Source organism: Cataglyphis hispanica, chromosome 24 (genome assembly GCF_021464435.1).
Source record: "Cataglyphis hispanica isolate Lineage 1 chromosome 24, ULB_Chis1_1.0, whole genome shotgun sequence".
Lineage (NCBI taxonomy): Eukaryota > Metazoa > Arthropoda > Insecta > Hymenoptera > Formicidae > Cataglyphis > Cataglyphis hispanica.
This window is the reverse complement of record NC_065977.1, coordinates 2307501-2335000: the sequence shown is the minus strand read 5'-3', so window position 1 is coordinate 2335000 and position 27500 is coordinate 2307501. Positions and strand designations below refer to the sequence as shown.

Sequence of the window (27500 nt, the reverse complement as noted above, 5' to 3'; positions counted from 1 at the left end):
AATATAGATATACAGTATCTCCAGAAAATACAATATAAACTTTCGTATTATTGCACCAAAATTCAATACATTATTTACAGGTTGTGCTAGGTCTGATAATTGCAATCTAATAATTGCAATGCCCTAATGTTAATTTGAAATTTTTCTCTTCGTTAACCGTGGAGGAAATTGCGTTTACGCGTAACGACGAAGAGTCAGCGACGATTATGGTTATCATAGAATACGAGAGGGTTTTATATGGCGTAAAATTTGCGTGAAAATGGGATATGGTCGCGAGACTTTGAGGGTTGCCGTATCATCGACGAGATTCCGCTCATATGAAGGGAAATCTTGGCAAATGCGTGTAACAACGCAATTTATATGCGTCCTGCTGAATTTACATGTGAAAGAAGGCGCGGCGTAACAACGGATATTTACGTCGCGCCGTATTTTTCGCGGTTTCTACGAGGTGTCCCGGAATATATCTCGCGACGACGACGTTGTGCCAGTCGACAAATAGAACCCATTCTCTCGATCTGGATATCTTTCGGCAAACTCGGAGATCCGACCTTAAAAAGAGGATGGCTGCCGCGAAAGAATCCGCGCAACTCTCGTTATCTTTGTTTGGCATTTCGAAAGCAGGAAAGTTTCAAGCGAGTTAAAAGACAAACACGCCGGAAATATGTTAATCCTACCCCTGTAATGGCGCTCTGAGTCTTATGTAACACGCTTGTATTGATGCCGTATATCTTCTTGAAAACAAGCAGCGAAATTTAATACTAATCTAAATGCACCATCACCCATGAACAAGTTGATCGGTCATCGCTTTGCAATTACCATAGGTATGTTTATACTAATTAATATCGCACCAATATTAATTATTGCCATGCGGATACCATTACTAATGCACTTTTCCTCGATGCAATTCAATCTCGGCCGAGTCGGAGAGGATTTCAATGGTTTCCCGTTATCATATTCCTCGTCCCATGTAAAATTGTTTGCGCTATAATTATTTCTAAAATCTTTTTTTTTTTTTTAAATGTTCTTTTTTCCACTATTCAATCACTTTTTTCAAGCACTTGGTGCTTAACAGACACAAAATGAAACGATTATATTCGACGGCATTTTGCCTGGGGATTCAAAATGTATTGAAGATGTCGATAAATCCTGTTTACTTAGTCAGCTGCGCGTGTCAAAATCCGTCGGAAATTCAAGTGGAAAAAGTCGACACCGCGCAGCCGAGTCGCCGGCCCGAAAAACCAGACCGCCACTTGGTCGATAACCCCCGCTCGCAGTCTAGGACTGCTTCGCGTCGGGGGTTACTAAGGGTTACGAAAAAAAAAATACTCTCACCCGTCGCGCCAAAACAATTACATAAGTGACGCGACGGATCGAATACGCTAATATTAAAAAAGTCGCTCGACACGATGAATTCCATTTTCCTATAAGTAAAGGAAAATTGAGAAACACGGGAATATTTTTTTATCGCTCTCGCCAGTTTCATATTTATATTTATATTTATATTATTTATATTATGCCATAATAAATAATGAAATAAATATTTATTCTTTATTTTTTGCGTGTTCACTTTTGAACAATAATTTATCGAATTGCATATCAATATTTTATACATGCCCGTTATTAAATTTCAATATTACATTTTGTTATTCATTAAAAGCTCGATCGTTGCTTGAATATATAATGATTGAAAATAAACGTGCTTTTATTTCGGCGGCATTAATGCTCAACAACCGTCGCGTCGGCGAGTCTCGAGATATGATTTATGTAAAATTATATCGAAAGAGAAAAAAAGAAAAAAAGAAAAAAACCTCCGCGGCTGCGAAAAAAAGTTGGCTGGATGCTCTTCTCAGAGGCCGCCGCAAGATTTCTCGACACGCGTCACGTCTCACGCGAAAGTGGAAAGTTTTCCACGTGGCTGCGAATCGCGGAAGTTTCCCCGCGATGGATTACTCGCCGATAGTGTCATCTGCATATGAATAACAAATGGCGGATTTAAGTTCCATTATATATCGCGCGCGTTTCACGCTTCAGTCCGCATCGCGGATCTTAAATTCCCAAGTAATATGCTCCTACGTAGAGATCCCTCGCGGAGCTTTCGTCCAAAATTCTATCGGGCAGCCTGGGCTTTCGCGAAAATCGCGAGCTTTCCCTCGGAGGTGCCCTCAGCTTCCACGCGAGCTTGCCAAACCATCATCGGCGCGCAAACAACAAATGCGAGCATCGCGAATCCTAGCACAGCTTCCGCAGATTCCTTCCTCCCGCGGAAACCTTCCACAAACTTTCCTCGTCTCTCGCGCTGCGATCCTGCCTTTCATATATACAGGGTGTCCGATAATTCGCGGACTTCCTTTTAAGGGAAGGTAGAGGGTGTTATTCTGAATAGAAAAGTCCTGTACCATTTTGTGATTTTCTCAATATTTAAGAAAATATTAATTTTAAAAGATCAGCCAACGAAGTGCCGCGAAAAGCTCGTGGCGCGAAAATGCCTCCCACTGTCAATTGATACTCGGTCCGCGGCGAAGCAATGGGAGGAACAGTTTGCGAGCATGCTTCGCTATGGCAGCCAAAAGAAATACACACATAATGCGCGCTCCGTTTTATGTATGTGATCTTTTCATTATGTGTGTATTTTTTTCAGTTGCCATAGCGAAGCATGCTCGCAAACTGCTCCTCCCATTGCTTCGCCGCGACCGAGTATCAATGACAGTGGAGGCATCTGCGCCACGACTTTGGCTGATCTTTAAATTAATATTTCTTAAATATTGAAAATCAATACAGACTTCATTCGAATAACACCTCTCCTTAAAGTCCGCAATATCGACACCTTAATTCCATAGCTCGCGCAAACAATCTAACGTCCGCAGCTACTCCCACATCCGCACTTTTTTACAAATCGCAACTTTCGCGAATCCGAGCTTTCCTGATCAAACCTATCCATAACTCCCCTATTTCCCTCTCTCTCTCTCTCTCTCTCTCTCTCTCTCTCTCTCTCTCTCTCTCTCTCTCTCTCTCTCTCTCTCTCACTCTCTCTCTCTCTCTCTCTCTCTCTCTCTCTCTCTCTCTCTCTCTCTCTCGGCCTTCTCTCCATCTTCTCTATGGCTTTAACGTTTGCGCTCTTAAATTTCATTTCGAATCCCTGGGTAACCCAGTTTGCGAAAATTCACGAAGCCCCTTCACGAAGATGTCGGTTGCGACAGGGAACATTCTACTAAAGAGAAATGGGAGGGAGAGAGAAAGACGCTCGGCCACAAGGAATGAAAAAAAAAAAAAGTGGGCACGAGAGAGCGCATCTCCTCCCCCCCTTTCTCCATTCCTCGCCTTCACTCTTCTCCTCTAATTGCCTCCGACCGCCACCGTGGCGGAGTCATTAATTTCGTTTAATCGACTGCTCTTATTCTCGTTGCCAACGAGAAAGATAGAGAGAACTCCCGTCGGTCGATCTCCCGGCGAGCGATTTCCGAAGGGAGGAAAACTCCGCGGACGAGACAGGGGAGCGGGGGGGGGAGGGAGGAGGAGACGAGCAGCAATGATGGTGTTGCGTGATTTCCGCGCCAAATGAATTCGGCGAGAACGGCAGGTGAAAGTAAATGTAGGTGACGCGGTGCACCGAAATCGTAAATAATCAAAGGCAGGATGAAAAAGCTTGCGCGCGCTTATATCAATTAATAAGCGTGATGGCAACAGAAATTTACGGCGTCGTAATACACAACGTCGGCGGTGCAATTATGTCGCAAGCAAGAAGCGACGAACTGCCTAATGATTATGAGGAGCGAATTATGACAGTGAGAAAGAGACAGAGAGAGAGAGAGAGAGAGAGAGAGAGTGCGTCGCCGAGTGTATATATCGCTATCGATTAAAATGAAGCGGGAATGATACTAGCGTATCACTCGCATCACGAGTGGAAAATAAATTTCTCCGGTGATTTTAACCGCAAGACGGATTACATAGGTCGTTAATGCTATTACGATCTCGTCGACTAATGGGACAAAGGATTTCGAATGGACGATTATACGAAGGAGGGGAGGGAGGGAGGGAGGGAGGCGGCAATCCCTCTCCGACCTGCTCTATCTTATCGCCCTTGTAGCATCGTCATTAGTTTCGACGAAACGACGGACTAGAAATTCGGCCTGCTCGATTCATTACAGATGTAACAGCGGAGAGACCACACGAGGTCGCCGCATAATGGTACTCGCGCCACTTTACACGAGGGAGATGAAGTCGAGCGTGTGTCTAAGTGGATACAGCAAATTCTGGGCTGAATTATTGCGCCGTCGCGATTCGGCCTGCGTGTCACCCTCTGTTGGCTGACCAGCCTATTGTGATTGAATTTACGGCGCTCTTTACGGATACGTTGGTGAAAACGGCATTTTAATTTACGCCCCTTCCCTTATTTTCCCAAACTGTACAATTGAATCTAACGCGATTCTCCTCGCGACACAATTTCCCTACTCAAACTTTTAATTAAATTTGATAAAAAAAGAAGAAAAAAACAAAGGATCTCGTCTTTATAATTTCTACTCCAACTCGTTACTAAAAATAAAATCCACACAGTGATCTTTAAATTTCTTGACCGAGTTCACGGTACTCTCCAACTTTTCCGGCCAAGCTCCCCGGCGCAATTAAGTTTACACGTCTCAGATTCCCAAGCGAGTCATTAAATAAGTTTATGTTGCCTTTTCATTTTCCACGCGTAACTCTCAAATTTATGTATGCACGTAGCAGTGGACGAAAATACTTGAGGACTTGGATCATGCGAGGCATGATACTCGACGGCGTCCCTCACGTAAAGGAAGAGGTGAAGCGATTTATCGCAGGCGTAAAGCGATTGTCGCGGATTTTTTTTCTTTTTCTTTCTTTTCTCGATAGTGAGTGACGAATCGAAATTCGGACCACTTACCTCTCGCGAATCGTCACGAGACACCGTTCGCCATGACCGCCGATATCCTCAAAGGAAAGCGTCTTCCAGTATCCCTCGAGATCGCACGAGACAGGACACAAGATCTACATTCTTCCAAAAAGCACTGCTGGCTTCCGATCACGCAAGTTTCCTTGGAGAGCACACGCGAAAACAATCACCCTCTCCCCTTAATTCGGACCCTCTCTTCAAAGATCGCGGAAAAAAAAAATGGAATCACGTGCGTATCGAGAGTATCCCTCGATTACGATCGACGGTGAGAAAGAAAGAGACAGAGAGAAGGAGGGACCGAAAAAAAAGGCTCGCGAGGACGACAGAAAACCCGAGTTCAGCGTTCGCGCAGCGACTGGCGCCCGACACCTCCACCCTTCCGACAACACCCCAACCACCCCCTCACGCGGGCTAGATGGGAAGGGGGTCAGGGAGCAGAGGGGCGGGGGAGGGGGAGGAGGGGGTACGGGAGGGAGACACGAGGAACGGCGGAGAAGACCGAGCGAGACGATTCTCGCCACGAACGGCGCTGGCAGTGGGATGTATGTATAGGGTCGAGAGACAGAGAAGGGGAGTGTGAGTGAGAGGGAGTAGGGATTGGTTAGCTTAGTGGATCGTATGGTGAGTCCGTACGGTTTGGCGAACGACGCGGGGGCGATCCCTCCTCTCCTCTATGCAACGAGGGGATTTCCCCGCGACGGGGGACCGGGGATGCGGGGCGCACGCGCGCGGCGCCCTAGATTTCGTCTCGCCTCCTGATTTTTCGTAATAAAAACGTTTGTCTTGCCGAGTAGCGCGGCTCGCATATCTCCGCGACGTGGCGTGCAGCGCGCGCGCTACACGCGCGGCGCGTGTCTCTCGTGCACCCCTGCCATCCCTTCCCTCCCCTCTCCTCTCCCCGCCCCTCCTATTCATCCGCCCCCTCCGCCGGGCGTGCAACAAAACGGGGGAATCGGGACGCGTTCGCTCGCGCGCGCGAGACGAAAATCGAGAGGGAACGAGAATCGATGATGGGGTGACGGATCTCCCGCGCACCGAGTACGACGACAAGCAGGGAAAGTTGGTCGAGTGTTAGTGGGGGGAGAGGGGAGGGGAGGGAGCTGTGGCTAATTCTTAAGTACGCGCGCCAGGGAGTGGAATTTCCGCCCGCTCATGCGTGAAGGATGTCCCGACATTTGTCTTGCGCCACGTGACAAAGGGGATCGGGGTTGATTTAGGGGTGCCGAAGATCCCCTGCTGAGCTCGCTAATAGCGCTTTGCGATTTCGAAGTTTTTACCGATGAGAGGCTACGGAGGCGAAAACGAGGAAGACGTATAAAGGGAGGGGAGGGGGAAACTCCCGGAGAAAGGCTAAGCTCAATTCGATGCCTTAAGCTGTGCGCGACGGGCTGGATTAGAAAGTGAAAATAATTTCGTCAGTGTTTACTCGACGCTAAAATATATTACGGGAAAAGCTGGAAAAAATAGATTGTCGTCTCAATGCTATCGGACTTCTAGCTTCTCTCTCTCTCTCTCTCTCTCTCTCTCTCTCTCTCTCTCTCTCTCTCTCTCTCTCTCTCTCTCTCTCTCTCTATCGAGGCTCCGACTCAATTATGTAATTTAACCTGTAATTTATATATATCCGTGTGAATATCCAGCGGAACCTCTAGAGTTTGTGGTCCAAACTACTTCGCGAAACCCACTTTAACACGCTGCACTCGCGATGCAACGTTCCGCATATAATGTTAAGCGTCAAAATTACCACAGCAGCCGCAACGTCGACCGCATAAGAAATAGTTGGGGGTAATTCGTATATAGCCTAGAGTAGAGAGTAATTGGCTCGTTATTGAAATACAAGTTGCGTTTCGCCAATTATATAGTTACGCAACAATAACACATTTTTTAATAGACTCGGAGATAACAATTAATTTATATAAAACCCAAACAAACTACTAGCAGACAAAACTGTGTCTAATATATATATATATATATATATATATATATATATATATATATATATATACATATATATGTATATATTGTATATTGTGTGTATAGAAATTTATTTTTAACATTGAATAAAAAATGTACAAATCTTCTTCAGTCTTCCATGAAACTGTTTTTCTCAAGCTGATTGCAGAATAAAGACAAATACATTTCTGTCTTATATACATACGTAGATATTTATATTGTATATATTGTATATATTATATATATAATATATTATGTATATTGTGTATATTATATATATTGTATATATATATATATATATATATATATATATATATATATATGTATATATATATATATATATATATATATATATGTTGCGAAAATATTCTGATCGTTCTTAGCGGAAAGGATCTGCTCCCGAAGGACGAAGCAGGCAACTGGAAAGTTAAATAGAAGCCCGTAATAACGAAGCCAAGACGTGCTTCAATTGCAAGCGGACTATTTTCATATTTATCTCTTCCGTCGTAACGATACGCCGAAGCCAAGGGAGCTCGTCTTTGTCGTCAATTAGTAGGGCTCGAAACGCAAAAAGAGATGAATTGCACAGTTTCTTAACGATACCGAAAGAAGACGAGAGGAGTCATTACGTAGCACTGTCGTGCATAATGGCATATTGATGAGAATTGTCCTTTAAGGACCGTTGGCGACTTGCGGAAGGCGGCTTTAATAAGAACTGTCCGAAGCCTCGACAACAATTAACAGATTAAAATATTTTTCCGAGAGACAACGGGTTCCCTCTCTCTATCTCTCTCTCTCTCTCTCTCTCTCTCTCTCTCTCTCTCTCTCTCTCTCTCTCTCTCTCTCCTCCTTAGAGAGGTTTTCGCTTTTCGCCAAAGGCAAAAGAGAAACTAATGATAAGCTTATACCAAATAGTGCCAAGAGAGAACGTATTTCCGATGTAAAACATACTTTATTTAGACAAACGCAAAAGAAAGAAATCTCAGATTATCCTGCGATTTTTTTGTTTTTGCTTGTTTGTTTTTTCCGATCGAAGCAACATCGGACGCGTAGAGATCGCGAATTTACACAGCGCGCATAAAATCCGAATTCAAATGGAAATTAAAAACAGTTACGCGATTTAAAGCCGGCGCGAAAAACACGCTCGATTTATAAATTACAGTATACAAGGCAGTTTAATAAAACGCGCGGTCTCTGTATTTTGAGTTAACCAGACCGCAGATTGGACAATTGTTTTCTCGCTTTTTTTCCCCCGGTCCACCAACAGAAAGACTATTAAGCGCATGTATCCAATTTATTTTTAAGCAATTTCCCAACCGGTGATTATTGTTCCACAAATTAAAAGTTAGTTTGCGTTACTTTATCATTGTAGGAAATTATTTTGCTCCTTCAAAATCCAAATAAAAAATTATATAAGTCCATCAATATATATATATATATATATATATATATATATATATATATATATATATATATCCAGATAAAATTAATAAAACGAGTATTCTTTATTTATCTATGAAAACGCAACGTATCTAAACGCGTCATATGTATGTGTGACAAAGACATTATGCGAAAGTGGAAATTCATTTTGAACCCTGAAATATATTGGAAGGCTGAAACGTGATGGCGGTTTGTATCAACCGTGAAGGACGATGCTTCATGCGATGCTGAATTATGCAGACGCCTTCTACACGGCGTCGTTATCGGCGAAAATCGGGTCACCAGCCATCCGGGAGGATACCACGAGAAGATGGGGAAGGAGGAGGGGAGGGGAGGGAGGAGGAGGCGACACGTACAAATGCGCCCTTAATATTAACCCCTTCGAACTAGCAGGAGCTACGAGCTCCGCGTGTCCTTTTGAACCACTGGGGGAGAATTTTCCTAACGGAGAGAGTTCCTCTCGCTCGGAAATACACGGAAGTTCGTTGTCGCAAACTGAAAAATATATATATTTGCGGAATGTGCACGACACGCATTCCGGTATTTTTCTTTTCTTTTTTCGCGAATCGACTTGACTTCCCGGAGGCAAAAGAGCTCACTCCTTTGTAGAACGGACGAATATCGTCGAGGCGAAGGGATAGAGAAAAGTAGCGATGAGGAATTTGTGCTTTTTTTCCTACTTTCCGCCTCTCCCCCCCCCCCCACCTTCTCTTTTGACAAGTTCTGCGGACAATGTGCAAATCGAAGAATCTGCGAAACGTGAAATGAAGAGAAGCCGAGAAAATAATGGGATCAAAGAAATGAGCAACGTGTGTAAGTAACGGTTTGCAAGGATCGAGGAATTAATAAGGAGCTTTGTGAAGAAAAATTATATTTTTAAGAACTCATTCATTATAATGAGAGAGACTGCGCCTCTGAAATCTTCTTATTCAAAAATAGACGATTGGATTAATATCCGCGTCCCTTTGACGGCGAAGCGCGCGAGGAATATTGAATTAAAAATGTAAACAACGAATGAGTTGATGCAACTTCTCAAACTGGATTGTGTATGCGCGGAGGATGGTGGCAGAAGCAGTGTATAAAGTCGGCTTTCATTCCGGCTTCGTAAACCGCGAGTATATTCTCGGGACTTTTCCTTTATAATCGCGTTGACTTTATTCGCCGAGGACCTCCGCGCGCCACGAAAAAGTCCACAAGCTATTTTCCGATTTACACGGAAACACGGAGGACAATTTTCATTAACAAAAAAAAAAATCCACCCATTTGTTTTACGCGAATTTGCTCCCTGTTTGTCACGTAGTTTGGAAATTCTACACGAATATGAAGTAATGTATAAAATAATCGGCGAAGTGTTGTTGAAAAAAAAAAGTATACATATTCTTTCCAATGCATAAAATATAATTTTTAAGGACGCTTTTAAAAATATATATGAATAATCTGTTCTAACGTGAACAAGTGAGAAACGGTCGCCTGTTAAGGCGTAAATGCAAAACACCGTGGCAGAAACCGGAGAATCCTTTATTCGCGGCGAGAAGAGTCGAGTACCTTGATCTCGGCTCGAGAGATTCCTTCGCCCTCAGCAAAGACACAGTCTGTCTGTTTATGCGGCGCTGGCGAATAAATGCATGACTCACGTAATGTATGAAAACGATGTCGAAGATTATTGTAAATCCGATGGATTTCGCGAACAAAGGCGCGTTCACGCGTCGCACGCTTTTATAAAATGCGCGTCGCGTAGACGCGCTCGTTTCAAGAAAAAAAAACACCGAGATTTCAACAAATTACACGATACACGAAAACACTCTCCTAAACCGATCTCTTTTTATCTGTAAGATACTTTCGATCGCAATAGAAATCCGAATAATAAACTCGAATATTTTTCTAAACTATTGTAAAGTTTCCAGTACTCTCGTATATATATAAATTATCCGACTTGAAAGAAAAAAAAAAAAAAAGAAAAACAAGATATTTTCTATCGCGTTATTCTCTGATTTTTCCTAGAGAGCGAACTCAGTAGAATCGTATCGCTTACGAGGGAGTTATTCCCGGTCTCTACAATATAAACTAGCTACCTCGTATAAAACGGCCGCTGCGGGACAACGGATTCATCGTCGTTAAATTAAGCGACATCGCCGAGATCTCTCTCTCTCTCTCGAGCGAAGAGACTTCTCGGGGAGGAGCGAGGGAGGGACGCGCCTCTTTCATTTTTATTTATACACCTGCCGGCTTTCCTGCTAAATGGCCCAGACGAGTTTCAATTGAAATTTTAAACAGACCTGGAGAGGATACGCCTCGTTTATTCAATGCGTTTATTTCAATCGGCGAATCTAGCGTAGAATGCAAGAAGCGCCTCAAGAAGAATAGTATTATGTAATAGATAATTGATGTAGAATTACGCGCGATATGATGGGGGAAATCACACTTGGAGGCTGGCTGGTAACTCGTCGACCAAAACTATTAGTGTCTCGCGCAAGTTGGCGAACGTAAGAACGGCGTGACACAGGGGGACGGAACTTCTGGTGGCCTTAAGTTCCGTTCAACTACGATAGAATAAAGTAGCAATTAGGCGACGCTTGTTTTACAAAGTTTGTTAAGCGAATTTGCGCGCGAATTCACGCTCAGCTCGGTATCGCTTATGACGAATTTCGACGACCGGATTCGCTGCTCATCATCCGGCAAAAACGGCGTTCAAATTGCATGCACTGGATGTGTGAACGGGGAATCCGTTGTTGGTACATACACACGGCGGAGAATTAGACATCCCATGTTTCATTGAATTCGCGCAGTTTTGACAAGATGCGATTGCCTTTGTAATATTTTCTATTTCGGGATATTGTCGTTACAAAGATATTTTTAATTAAACGTGACAATTTTTTTTCGATACCGTAAAGCTGAAGCTTTTATTTTTAAGCGAAACGTTAAAAAACGTTGTTTAAAAATAAAAATGACACTTCCATAAAATTTTTTATTTCAGCCATGCATTTTATATAGAAATGCTTTATATAACGTAAAAACATATTCAGTCATTCGTGAAAATAATCCATTTTCAGGATCAAATCGTACAAAGCCGGATATTAACTGCGCTAAATATTGTCAATAATTACAGAGAGCACTCTCTAACCAAGAGTTATCGGGATGTGAATCCTCCGACAAAGAGTGGCCAAGCACAATTAGCTAATCGGTTATACTGCCTAATAACCGACAATATTCATTTCGCGAGCAACAACGTTCATTCAACAACGAGATCCTTCTTGAGCCGACGTTTCTCGATTACCTGCCACATTGCCAAAGTTTATTTAACTGTACTATGCATGCGGACACACTATACATAGCATAATTTTCCGAGCGCGTACTCGTGCCAACATCAATTGTAACGAAGTTGTTCAAGAGAGGGCCATTGGTATAATTATTATTATCATCACGCTTCGAGTAAAACTGTTTCGATTAATCGCTCTACTGAAAATGTGTTTCAAATTAGGTCCTTAAATAATATAGAGGAAAGATATCGCGAGCGAAACTCTTCTTTCAAAAAAATATTACGTCACAATCTTTCTGGTATAATTGATTTATTCACTACATTTTTTTAAAGTTACCCCTCGATTTAATTATCCCTTCAATTAAATATAATTTAAGAAATGTTTCTTAATTAAATTTGTTAATTTTAAAATTTATTTAAAATTTTAAACTTTTTATTGTGAACAGTTTAAATTTCGTCAATATTTTTATTCCAGCCCATTTAAGAAATTTAATTATGTTACCTTAGCAGTCAATATGCATATACGTACATATTGAAGCTAAAAATTTAATTATTTTCAAATTATTGAGCAGAATAAATTTTAAAACGTGTGATAAAAAAAAATCATGTTTTTGTTGAACCGATGAATTTAACTTTATCTTAAATTACAAATCAATTTTATTTATAATTCTCTAATTCTTTTAATAAATATAAATTTTTAATTCTCTTCCATTCAAATGTCAGTTCTAATTTTTCTATCCTTAATTTTAAAATATATTTTATTCTTGCAAAAGGGAGAGGAGGATGTATGCCTTGTAAACTTTTAATAAATATGAATAGAAATCCCACACGATCGTTTAAACGTTAAATCAAATTTGTCGAAATGGCGAGTAAACATTGTCGACACCAAAAATTTTTTCTCTCCCAATGGGAAAAGCAACAAATCGCGCGGGGAACTCGTCGACACTAATTTCCTGAGATTCACTGCACTGGGATTCCCGATAACCCGAAGGTCGATTCTACTCTCTCTCTCTCTCTCTCTTTCTCTCTTGCCGGGACTCCCCTTCCGCCGTAACAAAAAGTCTGTTCGACGCTGTCGTCGTCGTTGTCGTCGATGGCGACGCCAACGTCGTCTCGATCATCGTGCTCGGCCCGAATGAAGAAAGGGACTGGAGGGTGACTAAAGTAAACCCGAAGTATTTCGTATCCGGATCACATCCTACGACAAAATGCGAAAGGCGAAAGGGGATGGAACAAATCCGTTGTGATAAATAAATTCATAGCGTGGGCGGCAAATAATTTATAGGCATTGAAACGTTAGCCATTGAAAAAAGAAACAAAATGCTTAATTTTTATTCCTTCACATCTTGAGGGAAGAGAGGAGCTAATGAAAAAGATAAAGGAATCGACCCGAAATTTTTTTGTCCAGATGGACGGCGGGGCACGATTTCTCTGCGTTATCTCTTCCTTTTTCGCTGCCCCTCATCGCGATTATCCCGGCTCCCACCCTCCCTTTTATCTTACCCCTTGCTGTTCTCGAGACTTCGTTTCAGCCAGCAAGCGGAATGGGCGAAATCCGAAGGACGGGCGTCGCCTAATTTCAAATTGCCAGACACGACTAACGATCAGAGCCGTCAGAGAGACGTCTGCGGTTGCACCCACGTGCGTTGCATCTGCACGTGTGCAATTCACGTATTCCACCTGCGATTCATCCGAGCGGAATCACACAGAACATATCTCATTGCGAAATGACATTTAAATACAGCGAATATTATATATATTTCGAAAATCTGGCAAGTGACAAAAAAAAACAAAAAATGAAAGCATTCTGCGTCAAATGTATTTGATTTGATTCATTTGATTTCAAAATAAACAATTGAATGAAATGAAACGAGCACATGTAAGTTGGTGTGCGCGCACATATTTATTTAGATTATAACTTAATGCAGAAATCCCGCGTCAATTATTGCTATTTAGCGACTGGATAAACTGGCAAATTGACTGTAAATTTATTTAATTACACGCAATTCATATAATTCGGAATATGTATATATATATATATATATATATATATATATATCTTTCGAAGAAATCGCCAATCGTCCCCCCACCCGATCGCAAATCACGCTCTCGTAAATCTCCATAAATATGCATATATAATATCTGCTCGGTGCGAATCAAGCGGCGATGCCGCTGTAACTCGATTCGGTAACCGTACGAGTGTTGGGCGCGCTATCGGATTTCCATTTTAAAGTACCGAATGCCGTGTGTTTCGACCGTGTAACGATACCGCAATTCGTATCGACGATAATCGTCGAGGGCGAGTCACGATTTGCGACGTACAAGTTGCAGCGAAACTAAAAACACTGCTTTTGAAAAACCTGTAATAGATGTAGTAAACGGTAGTGCGATGCTGTTACAGGGTGTCCATTCAAATCCTGTGAAAAATTTTCCTAAAAACTCCCTAATCTTCCCAGGTATTTCTGTTCAAAATTCCAGGTAGAGAGAATAATTTAAATATTTTTTGCTGCAATTTCTTGAAATAGGTTTTTTTATTGCACGCGTTTTCTAATGCTTTTCATTCATATAAAAAACACGAAGCCACTTAAGTTTCAAGTGCTTGTTTTCCAAATGTACTGAAAACAAAACTAAATAGATTTTTTTAAGATAAAATTTTTTAACTTGCGTAACATTTTTATTTTTCATCACTAAAAATTGGAGTAAAAAATATGTATTGCATATTTAATATTTTGTTAAGACATTGAATATATAAACAGAAATAGATATTTATAATCTATTTTAAACATGAGCAGATTGTCTGCTGCTTATAGTAGACGTAAGAGCAAAATTATGAAAGAGAAAAAAAATTCCCCGAGTCCCAACAAAATTCCATGAAAATTTCCTGATTTTTGCAGAAATAAAAAAAAATTTCCTGAGAATTCCAGGTTCTTCAAGTTTTTTTTTTTTTCAGGGAATAGACGCCCTGTGTTGCATGTAAAATATCTATGTATCACGCAATTAACATTAGAAAAAAAATACAGTAGACAAGTGATACGATACGTCATACGATCATTCTAAGCAGAATCGTTGCAAATTTATGGGACACGATAATATCGATACACGACTTCAATTGCCTGCTTGCGTCTGCGAAGAAGGAATCTGAAATGGACCAAGCGGAGAGATGGCGCCCCTCTTTTACATTGCCATTGCGCGACAGACCCCCCCAGGGGGGCAAACTCAATCTGGAGCAAACGTTCCATTATGGGAATGGCCGTGACAGCCGGCGGACACGACAAAGCCACGACGCGTACACACGTATCATCTCGTAACGTGGATATCCCTTACCCGTTTAGGGCCTATAATCCCGGCGCTATACAGTGCATAAGACGGAACACCACCTAATCTCGCCTGCGAACATTGCGCCAAGCATGACGCGGGAGGACGCTAAATCGAGATCTAAATTGGAGATCAGCCCAGCCAGTCGGGATGGTTGTCGGTCAGTTGGGACACGAAGAGCGTAGGTGAATGCAGGATGAATCGTGCCGGATTAAGCGAATAGAGGGAAAAATAATACATCGACATGTAAGGTGGAAAATTTTATAATAGGCTCATTGATGAAAAATTCTCTTTTTGTATAAATTGTAAGAAAATTTTAATAAGTTACATTTATTATATGGATTAAATGCTTAAGAGAGCAGGAGAGAATAATCGTGTGGGAAAATTAATTTTTAGAAAATAATGATCACGTACTCGTACACTTTCCCTCAAAATCTTCCACTCGTTTACTAGTTTATTGACGATTGAAAATTGAAAATTTTGAAATAATCTTAAATTTCATAAAAGTCGAAACTTTGCGGGAAAAAGAGGAACTTTTTACAAATGTGCAAGCGTCGCAGTTGGAAATTGCACGGTCTGATATGGGTTCGGTACAAGCGCGACGGAATTTATGAGCACGGACGCATAAGAAACAGATTAACGTTCTCGTGGATTAAGAGTCGTTACCAGAACCGGTGTCTGAAAGCGAGCTTATGGAAGCGCGTTAACGTCACAAGTACCTACGCAGGGAAAGGCGTGCGCGATGGAGTAAACGTTCCTACGGACATGAAAGTGTAAACAGAAGTAAAAACACGGAGAGAAACCGGAGAGTGGATGGAAATGGAAATTGTAATTACGGAAAACGGCCGTGTCAGCTAGAGAACGTAACGAAGCTCGGACCATCCTCCACAATGAAAGGTCAGCACATGTGGCGAGGCTTATCCCGGTACTTACGCAGGGATCAGAAAATGAAGGACGTTTTAACCCTTAACTTTAATCGCGGAGAGAGTACCCTTTTAAAATGTAATAATCCCAGGAATTAATGAATACTGTGCGCATCACTTTTCGAAATAATGACAGCGTAAATCACATTTTTTTATCATCTCAAGAGAATTAAATTTTCATAATTAATAATTTCAGGAAATAGTTATACATTTTCTAATCTGAGAATTTAAGAATTCCAAGCTACAATAATTTAAGAATCTGAAGCGATGTGATTCCAATAACTTAGAAGAATGCATAATAAAATAAATTAAAGCAAAAAAAAAAATCATCTTGCGTTTTTCGTTATGTCCGGGCGAATAATAGAAAATGAAGGACGTTTTAACCCTTAACTTTAATCGCGAAGAGAGTACCCTTTTAAAATGTAATAATCCCAGGAATTAATGAGTACTGTGCGCATCACTTTTCGAAATAATGACAGCGTAAATCACATTTTTTTATCATCTCAAGAGAATTAAATTTTCATAATTAATAATTTCAGGAAATAGCTATACATTTTCTAATCTGAGAATTTAAGAATTCCAAGCTACAATAATTTAAGAATCTGAAGCGATGTGATTCCAATAACTTAGAAGAATGCATAATAAAATAAATTAAAGCAAAAAAAAAAATCATCTTGCGTTTTTCGTTATGTCCAAGCGAATAATAGAAAATGAAGGACGTTTTAACCCTTAACTTTAATCGCGGAGAGAGTATCCTTTTAAAATGTAATAATCCCAGGAATTAATGAGTACTGTGCGCATCACTTTTCGAAATAATGACAGCGTAAATCACATTTTTTTATCATCTCAAGAGAATTAAATTTTCATAATTAATAATTTCAGGAAATAGCTATACATTTTCTAATCTGAGAATTTAAGAATTCCAAGCTACAATAATTTAAGAATCTGAAGCGATGTGATTCCAATAACTTAGAAGAATGCATAATAGAATAAATTAAAGCAAAAAAAAAAAAATCATTTCGCGTTTTTCGTTATGTCCGGGCGAATAATATATGTCACTTTTTATCACATTTAGTGTCAAATGTCAAAATTAATGAAAACGTGATGCATTACATTGCGACATTTCGCTATGCAACTCACTATTCTGCAGAGTTGATGGCACAATGATACTCAACGTGAAATCGATCATGTTGTAACGTGCGCCCTTAAATACCTAATTACAGAAATAGGTACTCCGCCAGATAGATAAAGCCGATAGTATGCGACCAAGCAGATGACAGAATAGCACATATACTAAGCCGGGAGCATATGCGACATGTCTTGTACTACTAAAACTCCGAGTACGTAATTCCAATTTCGAACTCCTGATATTCCCCTAAATCCCGCAATTAATTTTTATATTAATTATATTACGACGCAAAATGTATATCTTAATTTGCGCAACAACGTAGAGAAAAATAAGCAATTTTTAATAATTGTAAGATAGATTCGTTAAAAAACCTGATAAGTCATATGCATATCCCATCACCAAAAATCTTGATTTAATATATAATTTTTATACATACAGGATGTCCCTTAATATGTGTGAAGTCACTTAAGATACTTGAAGGATTCAAAATAATTAAAAAATCAATGTTAAAATGTTTGCGCAGATTTAAATGCCAAGTACTCATTTTGAGGAGTTGCTTTTTGCAAAGATAAATAAATATAAATTATTCATCTCGAAAATAAAATCAAATCAGATATACATATCTACGTATATTAACTTTTTTTTAAAGTTTTTAAGTACTGAATTCATTGCTGAAATAGATCTCATATATTACGTGACACTCTATATATATATAATTAATTATAATCATGTTATAACATTATCATTAATTATTGTAATAGAATTAATTTCTATGATAATTAATATTGAAATACGCTGATTAATATGAAATTAAAAAAACAATGCAATAAAATGGAAACCAAGAGAGATTTCAAAGCTTTTCTCTGGAAAAAAAGATAATTTACAAGCTTTATAAATAAATTCATCTTTTGCTATTCTTTTATACTCTGTTTTCTTTTTTGATATGCAAGCCAATTAATTAAAAGAGTATAGATTAAATTGCGTCACTATAAATTTGCATCTATGAGAATTTTTTAGATGAGTTGTCAAAAAAATATTTCCCCCACAAGAGTTGGGAATTGTTCTCATACAATTATATATATCTAATTTTGCACCTATTATTTATAACTTTATACAAGTTTTTTTTTTATGCAACTCGCAGGGGACTCATCAAAGCTCGCGCAAAACTGTTTCGCAACACTTTAATATCATTTTATCTTTATGGAAATTGTTATACACAAGGGTTTTATCGAATGCAAAATTTCACTAAATAGTTTATGTAAATATCAAAATATCATAATATTAAAAGCTACTATTTTTAGAAAAACAGAAGAGAATATTTACAGATTACTTACCCGATCTGTGCTGCGAGTTTACGTTTCGATCCTGTACCCAGGTTTGATCGCCATCGAATGACGGAATGACTAACCTCTCTTGTCCATCTGTCTAGGGCAACATCAAACATCATCCACGTCGATCCATGCAACGTAGAGTCTCCGTAGATTCGGTCGCACTGCACTCCCGATTTTCGACGTCGCATTCGTATGAACACTCACGAGAATCGACATTTCGAGCATATACGCCAAGCGGCATGAAATAATACGTTTCAAACGCGTCGCGATATATTCACGTACGTTTTTCATTCCGATTTTCCGATAGTGCAAGCAAAAGATAACTTTGAAACAGTCCTGAGTCAGAATCTTTTCATCGCAAAAATGCGCGAATTATAAAATAAAATGTAAGGGCGCTTTCCAGCAACAGCATTTTATTGGCTACATATTATCTTCAAAGATACTTTAGATAATATGTATATTTAGATAATATGTACGCCTAGGTTAACTTGATGTAAGCGACGTCTTCGCGGTTAATTTCACTTTCCTTCGATGCGACGCATCAGCGGAATTAATCTGAGACTTCGAGATGTCACGATACGCTTATACATATCTTATTCCGATAGCGTCCGAAATTCCGAAAGGTTATGCGAGAACATTTTCGCGTCAACATCAGTCACCTTTCTGCTTTATTCAAGCGCAAAACTGCGAATTGTAAGGCGTTATTGTAGCGTCGACCGACGCGAGACACACTTCACGTTCAACGCATTCCTCGACTAATTTCACTCTCCTTCGATCTCGCGCCACCAACGCTGCGTCAATGTCAAAATGCCGCGATATATTTATCACGTAACGTCTCATATTTTTCCGATACGGTTCTATGACAAGTAACGGATCGGTTATAGTCTCGAGTTGCAGTTGGACGATTACCTTTTTTCGCACACGCGGAAAATCGCGAATCACGAGACACTATGTACGGGCACATCCACCGATATGACACGACAGACTCCGAATGAGTCTTCGACTAGTTCCGTTTCTTCTAGGTCATTACCATAGACTGCCATAGATACTAACATAACACTACGCGTCCTATTCTTTTAGTCGCGGTTTGTTTACTAAAATTGTACACAATATTTCGAGAATCTACTTATCTCTATCTTTCTTCAACTCAACTTAGATAAAGCTACAAATTTCTTTTTTATAATTTTTTATAAAAATAAATTGAAAGATAACATGAAAATCTATCTCTACGATTATAACATTCCTCATTTTATATCCCTTATATTCCGACATTCGAGAGAGAAGGCTAGACTTTCGAAAGCTTCCTTTCTCTTTCTAATTTTGACGTAACGCTTGATCGATACACGCGCACGATCTACACTTATTATATGTTTATGGTTATTACACTTGGTTTGTTCATTCGAAACATGTCGCGAAAATCACCTCACTTTTACTCATAGAAACCTTTTTAATTTATAATCGTCTAATATTTGATCTTACGCGACATTGTGGGTAAAGAAATGTTTGTCGTCGCGGAGGGTCGGTTGCGCATTAAATGCCTGGAATGTAAACAAGGTCGCGAAGGATCGCCGGTGTTCAACGATGATGACAAGGACTTGATTACCATTTTTTATCGTCACCACATTTTCGCAGCGAAAATATTCAGGTATGTGTTATATTAGATTAATCATTGGTAACCTAAAAAGGCATTGCCTGCATCTATTTATTCCACATGCTTCTATATATTATATCTATATTATTATATTATAATATATTATATTATATTATATTATACTTTCATATATTATAAAATATAATATATAGAAAAGAAAGAGAGAGAGAGAGAGAGAGAGAGAGAAAGAGAGCGAGAGAGAATCTATGATTTACTCTGTGTTATATTTTAAATAACCGTATGAATGTTTTTAAATATAAAGGAAAAAGAAAGAGAAATAATATAACAAACAAAATAATAAAATAGTTACACATAATGGAAACAAAAAAAAACGGAGTTATGTGTTGCGATTGAAGTATCGTTAGCAATTTCAACAATTCGAGGATGCTTGATAAAAAGCGGGGGATATTTGAAATTCATCAAGCGCGGGTATTTTCATTCTCGGAATCCATCAATGACATTTAAAAAGACAGCTCCGCATCGTTCATTGAAATTTGTCACTGCGTTTCAGTAATTCTATGCGCGCGATATTTCAAGAACTTTGGATATATATATATATATATATATATATATATATATATATATATATATATATACGCATTATAATAACAAATTCATCGCCGTTTTAGAGCAGTTTTATCGTTCGACAGATTTTTTTTTTTTTCGAAGGGATATCTCATAATTTATTATCCGCGTATTCGCGGATATAATTCTCTCATCAAGTATATCGCGGACACGAATCGCGCGATTTTCATCGATTGTAATTTCCTACTTAACAAGGAGCGGCGGGCGCGGGAAGGAGTGGAGGAGGAGGGGAGGGGAAGGGGAGGGGAAAGTAATCGGGCACTTGTGCTTCGAAGGATGCGTAGAATTCCCAACCTGTTGAGGAGTCCTGGATATCCGTTTCCCTTACGGAGTGCCGCCGCCGACGAGTCGATGATATTCGGATTTCAATCCGATCGACGGTGGAGTCTGAGGGAGAATCTTCCCGCTGAGTGGCGGCACGCAGAGATTGAATTTTCGGTTTTCCCAAACCGCCCGCGAATTTTCCATTTCCATTTCCTACGAGGCCTCGCGAATTTTCCCCCTCGATTCGCGCGATCGTCTGAGTGACCTCTCGTTTCCTCCCTCCTCCCCCCCTCCCTCCCTCTCACTTTCCCGACCCGCCCCTCCCCCTCCCCTCGGTCCGTCGCGGTGCATTTAAATCGACTGCTTAAGTTAACTATGCACTAATCTCGTAATTCATTTACATATTTAACACGCGCGTCGGCAAAGTTCGCCGTCCTGTGCAAGGAAGGAAGGAAGGAAGGAAGGAAGGAGGAGGAGGAGGAGGAGGAGGGGGGGGAGGACGCGAAGGAAGGCGCGACGAAGGGAATAATTAGTTATGCACGTGTCACTTATCTGAGAGATGTGAACCCTGAACTTTTACTTTAATTTAATAAGGCGCGCGGAGCGAAAATCGCGAATATCGCTGTTCGAAAACAGAAACAAGCATGACGGCAAGACGAAGAATGTGTGTGTGTGTGTGTGTGTGTGTCTCGCTTTACATACTCACGGGCTACGATAAAACGTACGGGATGTTTAATCAATCCCTCGAGAAAGATGATCGGAACTCAGTCTACGCGAACGGAGTCACGCGCGGAATCGGGCGTCCCTCTCGTTAGCTCGCGTGCAACTTTGACAACTCGCAGTCTCGCCCCAAGAAGTTGTCTCGATCGTTAACCTGACTGAAGCGATATCGATTATCGTCCGACCTTCTTGTTCCTCGACGATGAAATACATTTTTCGCCAGGAGGCGGGAAGGGGCGGGGAGGGGTGGGAGGGTGGGAGGGGGAGAGTCGCTTTCTCGCGGAGGGTCGCGGGATGTAGCTTCGCTCGATGTAGAGCACGATGGAAAATACAAAATCGGGTTTCCGGCGAGCTCTTCTCGAAAGGGGCCGGCCGAGTCATATATAGGTGCACATATATCTCATATTGGACAGCGTCAGGAAATTAAGCGAGGCGGTCTCAAGGGCGACGTTCGGACCTCAAACTTCGGGGAACTTTTCTCGGCATTGTGCCTGGATTTATCTCTTCCCGAAGTGTCGAACTGCTTTCGGGGAGGGAAGGGGAGGGAGGGGAGGGAGGAGGAGAGCCGGCGCGGAAACCAAGAAATATATTATTGCCGGCCGTGACTGGTATACAAAACGTTGTTTGCCCGTCAAACGATGAGACGGAGGTAAGGAGGAGCGGGAAGAGCGAAGGGGAGAGGGTGAGGCTAGACTTATAAATTATCGATGACAATGATTGGATTATCGTTGTAATTGGCTAAATAACGCAAGTATCGTAATACCCTTTTAAACGGATCCGTTTATTATATTTATTTTAACATTTTGAAACAAACAAAATTTCTCTCCTTATGTTCCTTTATGCATCCAATGTTCCGTTGAAAGAACTAAATAGAGTTGCAAAAACAATTGCGAAAAACTGATGGATTTATTTAATCCGCGCTTAGAAAAATAGGGAAGACAGAAGGGAGATAAGAAAAATTTAAATTATTCATGCTTTTATATTGTGCTTCTCGAACTCATCCTCGTATTTGTGAGAGTATTCGCCAGTAGGATCGTACTTCTTCTTAAGTTGTTCCCATGTTTCTGGTTTCTGAAATAAAACATAATGTCAAATGAGCAAATTGTTCTTTCATAATAAAAAATTTACAAGATTGCCTTCATCGATAAAATGTCGACAATTGTATCGGTATAAAGTCATTTAAAAATTTTTATTCCTTAAAGTTCTCTTATTTTTTTTCGTTTTAAACGCTTCTCATATCAAGAGACCATTAAATTATGTCGTTGCTACATGATTATTATTTTATAATTCGTAAATTAAAATGCATTAAGTTGTAAAAATATAATAAAGCCATCTAATTTGAAAAACAAAATCTTGTATATATATATATCCTTGAAAGAAAAATCTGTATACGTATAGACTTTGAGCGCGCTTAAAGCTCCGTACGGATCGTAAAAATATATTTAATGTTTCAAGAACCGCGGAAAATACGATGAACGTAACACGAACCGGATTGAAACCCCTCCAAGGGGAACGACTGGCCGACCGGGGGTCTGAAATCGGTTTTCGAAGGAGGTTTACGGAGGCGGATTCGCATCGCCGTTAAATTATTTGGATGCGAGAGTTTTCCGGGCGCAGCGAATCACTGGGACACCCCCTCGTTGCACCAGCCCGGCAATCCGCACAGCATTAACCCGTCTCTACATGAAAGTCAAACTAGTTTCGCGACATTTAAACCGGCTTGACGTATTCCTTCCCAAAGAGAACGTTCTCTCATCCACCACCCTCTGGCGTCAACTCATTACGCACGACCCTGCGTTTCATTAGCACGGTGAAAAGTGACGGGTAACGTATATATATATATATATATATATATATATATATATATATATATATATATATATACGAATGCGAGAGCGCGTACCTTGTTAACTAGAAACCGGATGACCTTCTCGGAGCCGCTCTTTTGTTTCTCGCTGCACTTGCTGCACCCGGTCTCCAGCGCGTCCGGAAGGTGCTCTGAAAGAATCGCAACAGGAGATCAGGGACGTATTGTTTATATGACAAGGTATAACGATCTTCGCTCGAGGGCAAACACGGAATCGATTAGCATTACGAAACGTCAATTTAGATATTTCCTCTTTTAAAATAACTAAACCCAAATTTTCTTATTTTTCACTCCGATTCTCAATTTATTTGTCTTTCCTCGTTAGATACTTTGACACACGTACTCTGCAATGGAAGTGTGCGTTTGTGCGCGCGAGTCCGTTTCCGCTGGGAGAAGAAGTTCGGCGAGCGGAGTTCATAATAATGTATGTTATTTCTCGAATATTCGATGTCGTGCAGAATTCGCCCCAACGTTTTTGCCGTCCCGCGTCATTTGCGCCAGCTGCTACGGTCAGCTGGTCGCACACCCGCGCATATCGCTCGTGAATTTTCGTGAGAGACAAGGACTATATATCTTCGGTAACGTATTACCGTCCATCGCGCGTTTTATCTCGCTCTATGGGATAGCCATGGCGAGAGAAAAAAGAAGCTCGAGTAGAAGAAGAAGACGATAAACGTGATTTTTTTCTTTTTTTTTGATAAACGACGAGAAGATAAATCAAGTTATTAGTAATTAATATTTGCAAAAATGCGTCAATAAAAATCGATCGATTGCCTAGTTCCCATCTGCACGTGATTCTGTGTAGATGGATTTTATATACAGAACGTTTCAAAATATATTTTTATGTAATCATTTTGGAGACGAGTTTTTATTCAAGAAAATGTTAAGGTATCAATATTTTTCAATTTTACAAAAGGAATGGCTTTTGGCAACCTGAACTTTGTAGAGAAAGTTGAAAGGTTAATAAAATTACATTCTTTAATTAATTCCAAGCCAACTTCAGATTTGCTTTAATAGAGAATTTTAACTTTACTCTTATTGTTAGTTGGAAGAAAATATACGATGAAAAAATTACTGAAAACTTGCAAACAATAATGTTCCTTTCTCGATAATTTTAAGGAAATTCCAAATTCGCCAGGGAATTTGCTATCAAAAGAACATCCGATAGTTTTTGTCGAGAACACTTTCGCGCATAGAAAAGGCGTTACGCTCGCCTGTGGGAGCGAAGTTTTGACAGTAGTTGTTTGCACCGCTAACCGCAAACATATGTCTGCACACGCAAATGTATCCCCGATGACGTGTCCTTTTTTGTCGAAATCTTCTCAGCGACAATCGGCCACTACGGTGCATTATTCCTATCTTTAAAGGGAGCGCGATATCTCTCCTACATACGTACTGTCGTTAACGGAACGACCTTGCATCGCGCATCCTTCGACGGGGGATGAGACGGGATGGCCATTACACGTCATACATATCACATCATTAGTGTGCCAAGGCTGATTCTCGCGCGCGTTAGAAAGCGTGAGAGATCGTCTCATTACCGTTTCATTTCATCGTACGTGTCGTATTATCGCGCCGCACAAACGAGATGCGCATAGGCATCAACTGCTATTCCTCCAGAGTTCGCTTTACGTTATTATTATGCTTTCATATTGTGTAGGTCGCGCGTTACAACAATTGCATCGTGTTGTTGCATCATAAAAGGTAACGATGTAATTTTGAGATTAACGTTTCGATAACGAGGATGACGATTAATGAAGCATCTCACCTTTGAGCTCCTTGCCATCGGGCGTGCAGCTTCCCTTCTCCAGCAGGCAATTCACATAGTTCTTGAGCAGACGGTCGCTCTTCAGGATCGAGTCTAAATCGATATTGTCGAATTTCGTCGTGTATTGGTCATCCGCTAGAGCGCAAGCTACCGCGATGAGAAGTAGAGCCAAAACCTGGATCAAATATTAGAAGGATATTCTCGCGATATCATAAGATAGAAACTATCCCGAAATCTCGATGCTGTTTACAGCATTTTCCCGACTGTATGAAAGGGGAGGGGGGGAGGTAGAACGAGGTGCGAAATCTCCGCTCATGAATTCCCGCGGGATTTCAGTGGGATAAACGGGAGTGATTCGCGACGTCGGTTGACAATGAGCAAAATGTTGGGACAGATACGGCTTCGCTTTTCATGTTAAATGTCGAGCTTGGCCAAATGTTTGCGGCTGAAACGCGACGAATCGTATGCGGACGTATTTAACGCAACGACGTGAATACCAACGAGCGCACGTATATTATACTATATCGCTCGTGTGATCTCTCTCTCTCTCTCTCTCTCTCTCTCTCTCTCTCTCTCTCTCTCTCTCTCTCTCTCTCTCTCTCTCTTGATGGTGTTGCTATAGAAATTCCGCTATATAGGCCCCTGCAGGCTTGTAGAAAATAGAAGCGAGCGTCGCACGTCTCATTAGTAAGTAAAGACGAGAGTGAAGGACCAGTGGGACGTACAGAGCTCTTCGTTTAGAAATCAATTCAATTACACAGAGTGTGTCAAACGCTTTCTCAAGCGCGACTGCACAGAGCAGACACTTCTATGCGTGCGGAACATCAAAGTCACGTTTCTCTCGTACATCATATTCTCTCTCTCTCTCTCTCTCTCTCTCTCTCTCTCTCTCTCTCTCTCTCTCTCTCTCTCTCTTTCTCTTGTGTGCGATATAATGTATATAAAATACATTGAGATAGTCTGTTTTTCGAAAATGCAAATTTTCAGAATAAATTAATTTTTGCTTAAGGCACAGCTCGTTGAAATAATTAATTTGCGCATCGGCATCTTATTTAAATTATCATATTATTTGTTGCAGTTATCACATTGAAAAATTATTGTTATTATTTAGACGAACGATTCAGAGAGAGAGAGAGAGAGAGAGAGAGAGAGAGAGAGAGAGAGAAATGTAAATATATTACACATGGAAGAAACTGGAACAATCAATGTCATATTGTGCGAAAGAAGAAAGAAGATATTCTCGCATATAGGACACTCGTCTCTTTTTAGCTCCATCATAAAATGGCATTGATTGTTCTAGTTATAAAATATCTCACACCAATTACGTTTTGCACAAGAAATCTGAGAAATTAGATAAGAGACCTTGAATTAATTATCCAATCCAGTCTGATAAAAAAGAATAGAAGGAGAGAAAAACAAGTTCTCGGTTCGAAAATTAAAACATCATACACGTCTACTTCCAGTTTTTTTTTTTTTTTTCTTTTTTTTTGTTAATTTTAATCGCTGATTTAAATTAAGAATTTAAATTATTCCAATTTATACTTGAAATAAAAAAGGAGAAAAAAGAATGGATACAAAAAAGATTTATGCTTTCGTGTGTGATATTTAATTCCACAAGAGATAGAAAGGGGAAGAGAGATGGGGTTCTTGAATAATTTTAATAAATATTTCGAGAAATGTAATTTTTTTTATTTTGGATTTTTTTTTTTTTCAAAATCAATCATTCGATTCGATAAAAATGTAAACCATGACAGCTTCAACGAGTTGGTTCAAACTCGAAGCGAGGGAATTTCTCACCCCCTCGAAGACCGCGAGCAGATGCTTACGCTAGTACATAACGGGTTAATGCCAGAGAGTTAGTTAGGACGTTAATTAGTATAGAATAGACCTGTTGTAGAGAAGTACGTGATACCCACTATACTTTGGTGAAGAGCAAAGCGCACAAAGGGTAGCGACCGGAATGATGTTATCCTGTAGACTCGCCCAGAGACATTCGGCTCGTCCAGAGTGATAGTGACATTTAACATATGAAGCTACGTCTATATATGAGATGTGTGATTGCATCGCGTGTCAGTAAGAGTCTTTTTAATAAATGGAGAAAAAAATAAAAATCACACTACAATAGATTTCATCGTAAAATTCAGTTGAGAAATATAATATTTAATTCAGTTGACTTATAAATTTCACAGCGCATTACGAGCGACTAATGTCAACGATAATCGATCGCTTAGCAATAATCTCGCCAAATAGAAATCGAAATCTTTTATCGATCAAGACGGAATCTAGACACGCGTACCAGATGAGAAGGAAAATTATTTACACACAGCTTACGCACGCTTTCGTATGTAAGTCTTATTACGCAATCGCCGCATGAACAACATTTCCTGACGCCTTT

At 40.2% G+C, this 27500-nt stretch overlaps 2 protein-coding genes across 3 annotated transcripts in view; both read right to left on the bottom strand.

Moving 5' to 3' along the window:
• LOC126858091 (leucine-rich repeat-containing protein 24-like) overlaps window positions 1-19368 on the bottom strand; it is a 141858-nt gene extending 122490 nt beyond the window's left edge. Inside the window, exon 1 of one of the 2 annotated variants that reach the window (XM_050608130.1) lies at window positions 18254-19368. The gene's annotated coding sequence lies outside the window, so the exon portion shown is untranslated. Of the gene's footprint in view, window positions 1-4897; window positions 5242-18253 lie in introns of those variants that run through there. The other variant, XM_050608131.1, reaches the window with a different exon arrangement.
• A 2862-nt stretch (window positions 19369-22230) lies between these two features.
• The window catches only part of LOC126858101 (ejaculatory bulb-specific protein 3), a 6360-nt gene continuing 1090 nt past the window's right edge, over window positions 22231-27500 (bottom strand). The window contains exons 2-4 of the mRNA XM_050608154.1: window positions 25106-25280; window positions 23374-23468; window positions 22231-22541 (exon numbers count right to left, since the gene is read on the bottom strand). Of these exons, the coding sequence (XP_050464111.1) occupies window positions 22440-22541; window positions 23374-23468; window positions 25106-25280 (372 nt within the window). The 3' untranslated portion in view covers window positions 22231-22439. The remainder of the gene's footprint in view (window positions 22542-23373; window positions 23469-25105; window positions 25281-27500) is intronic.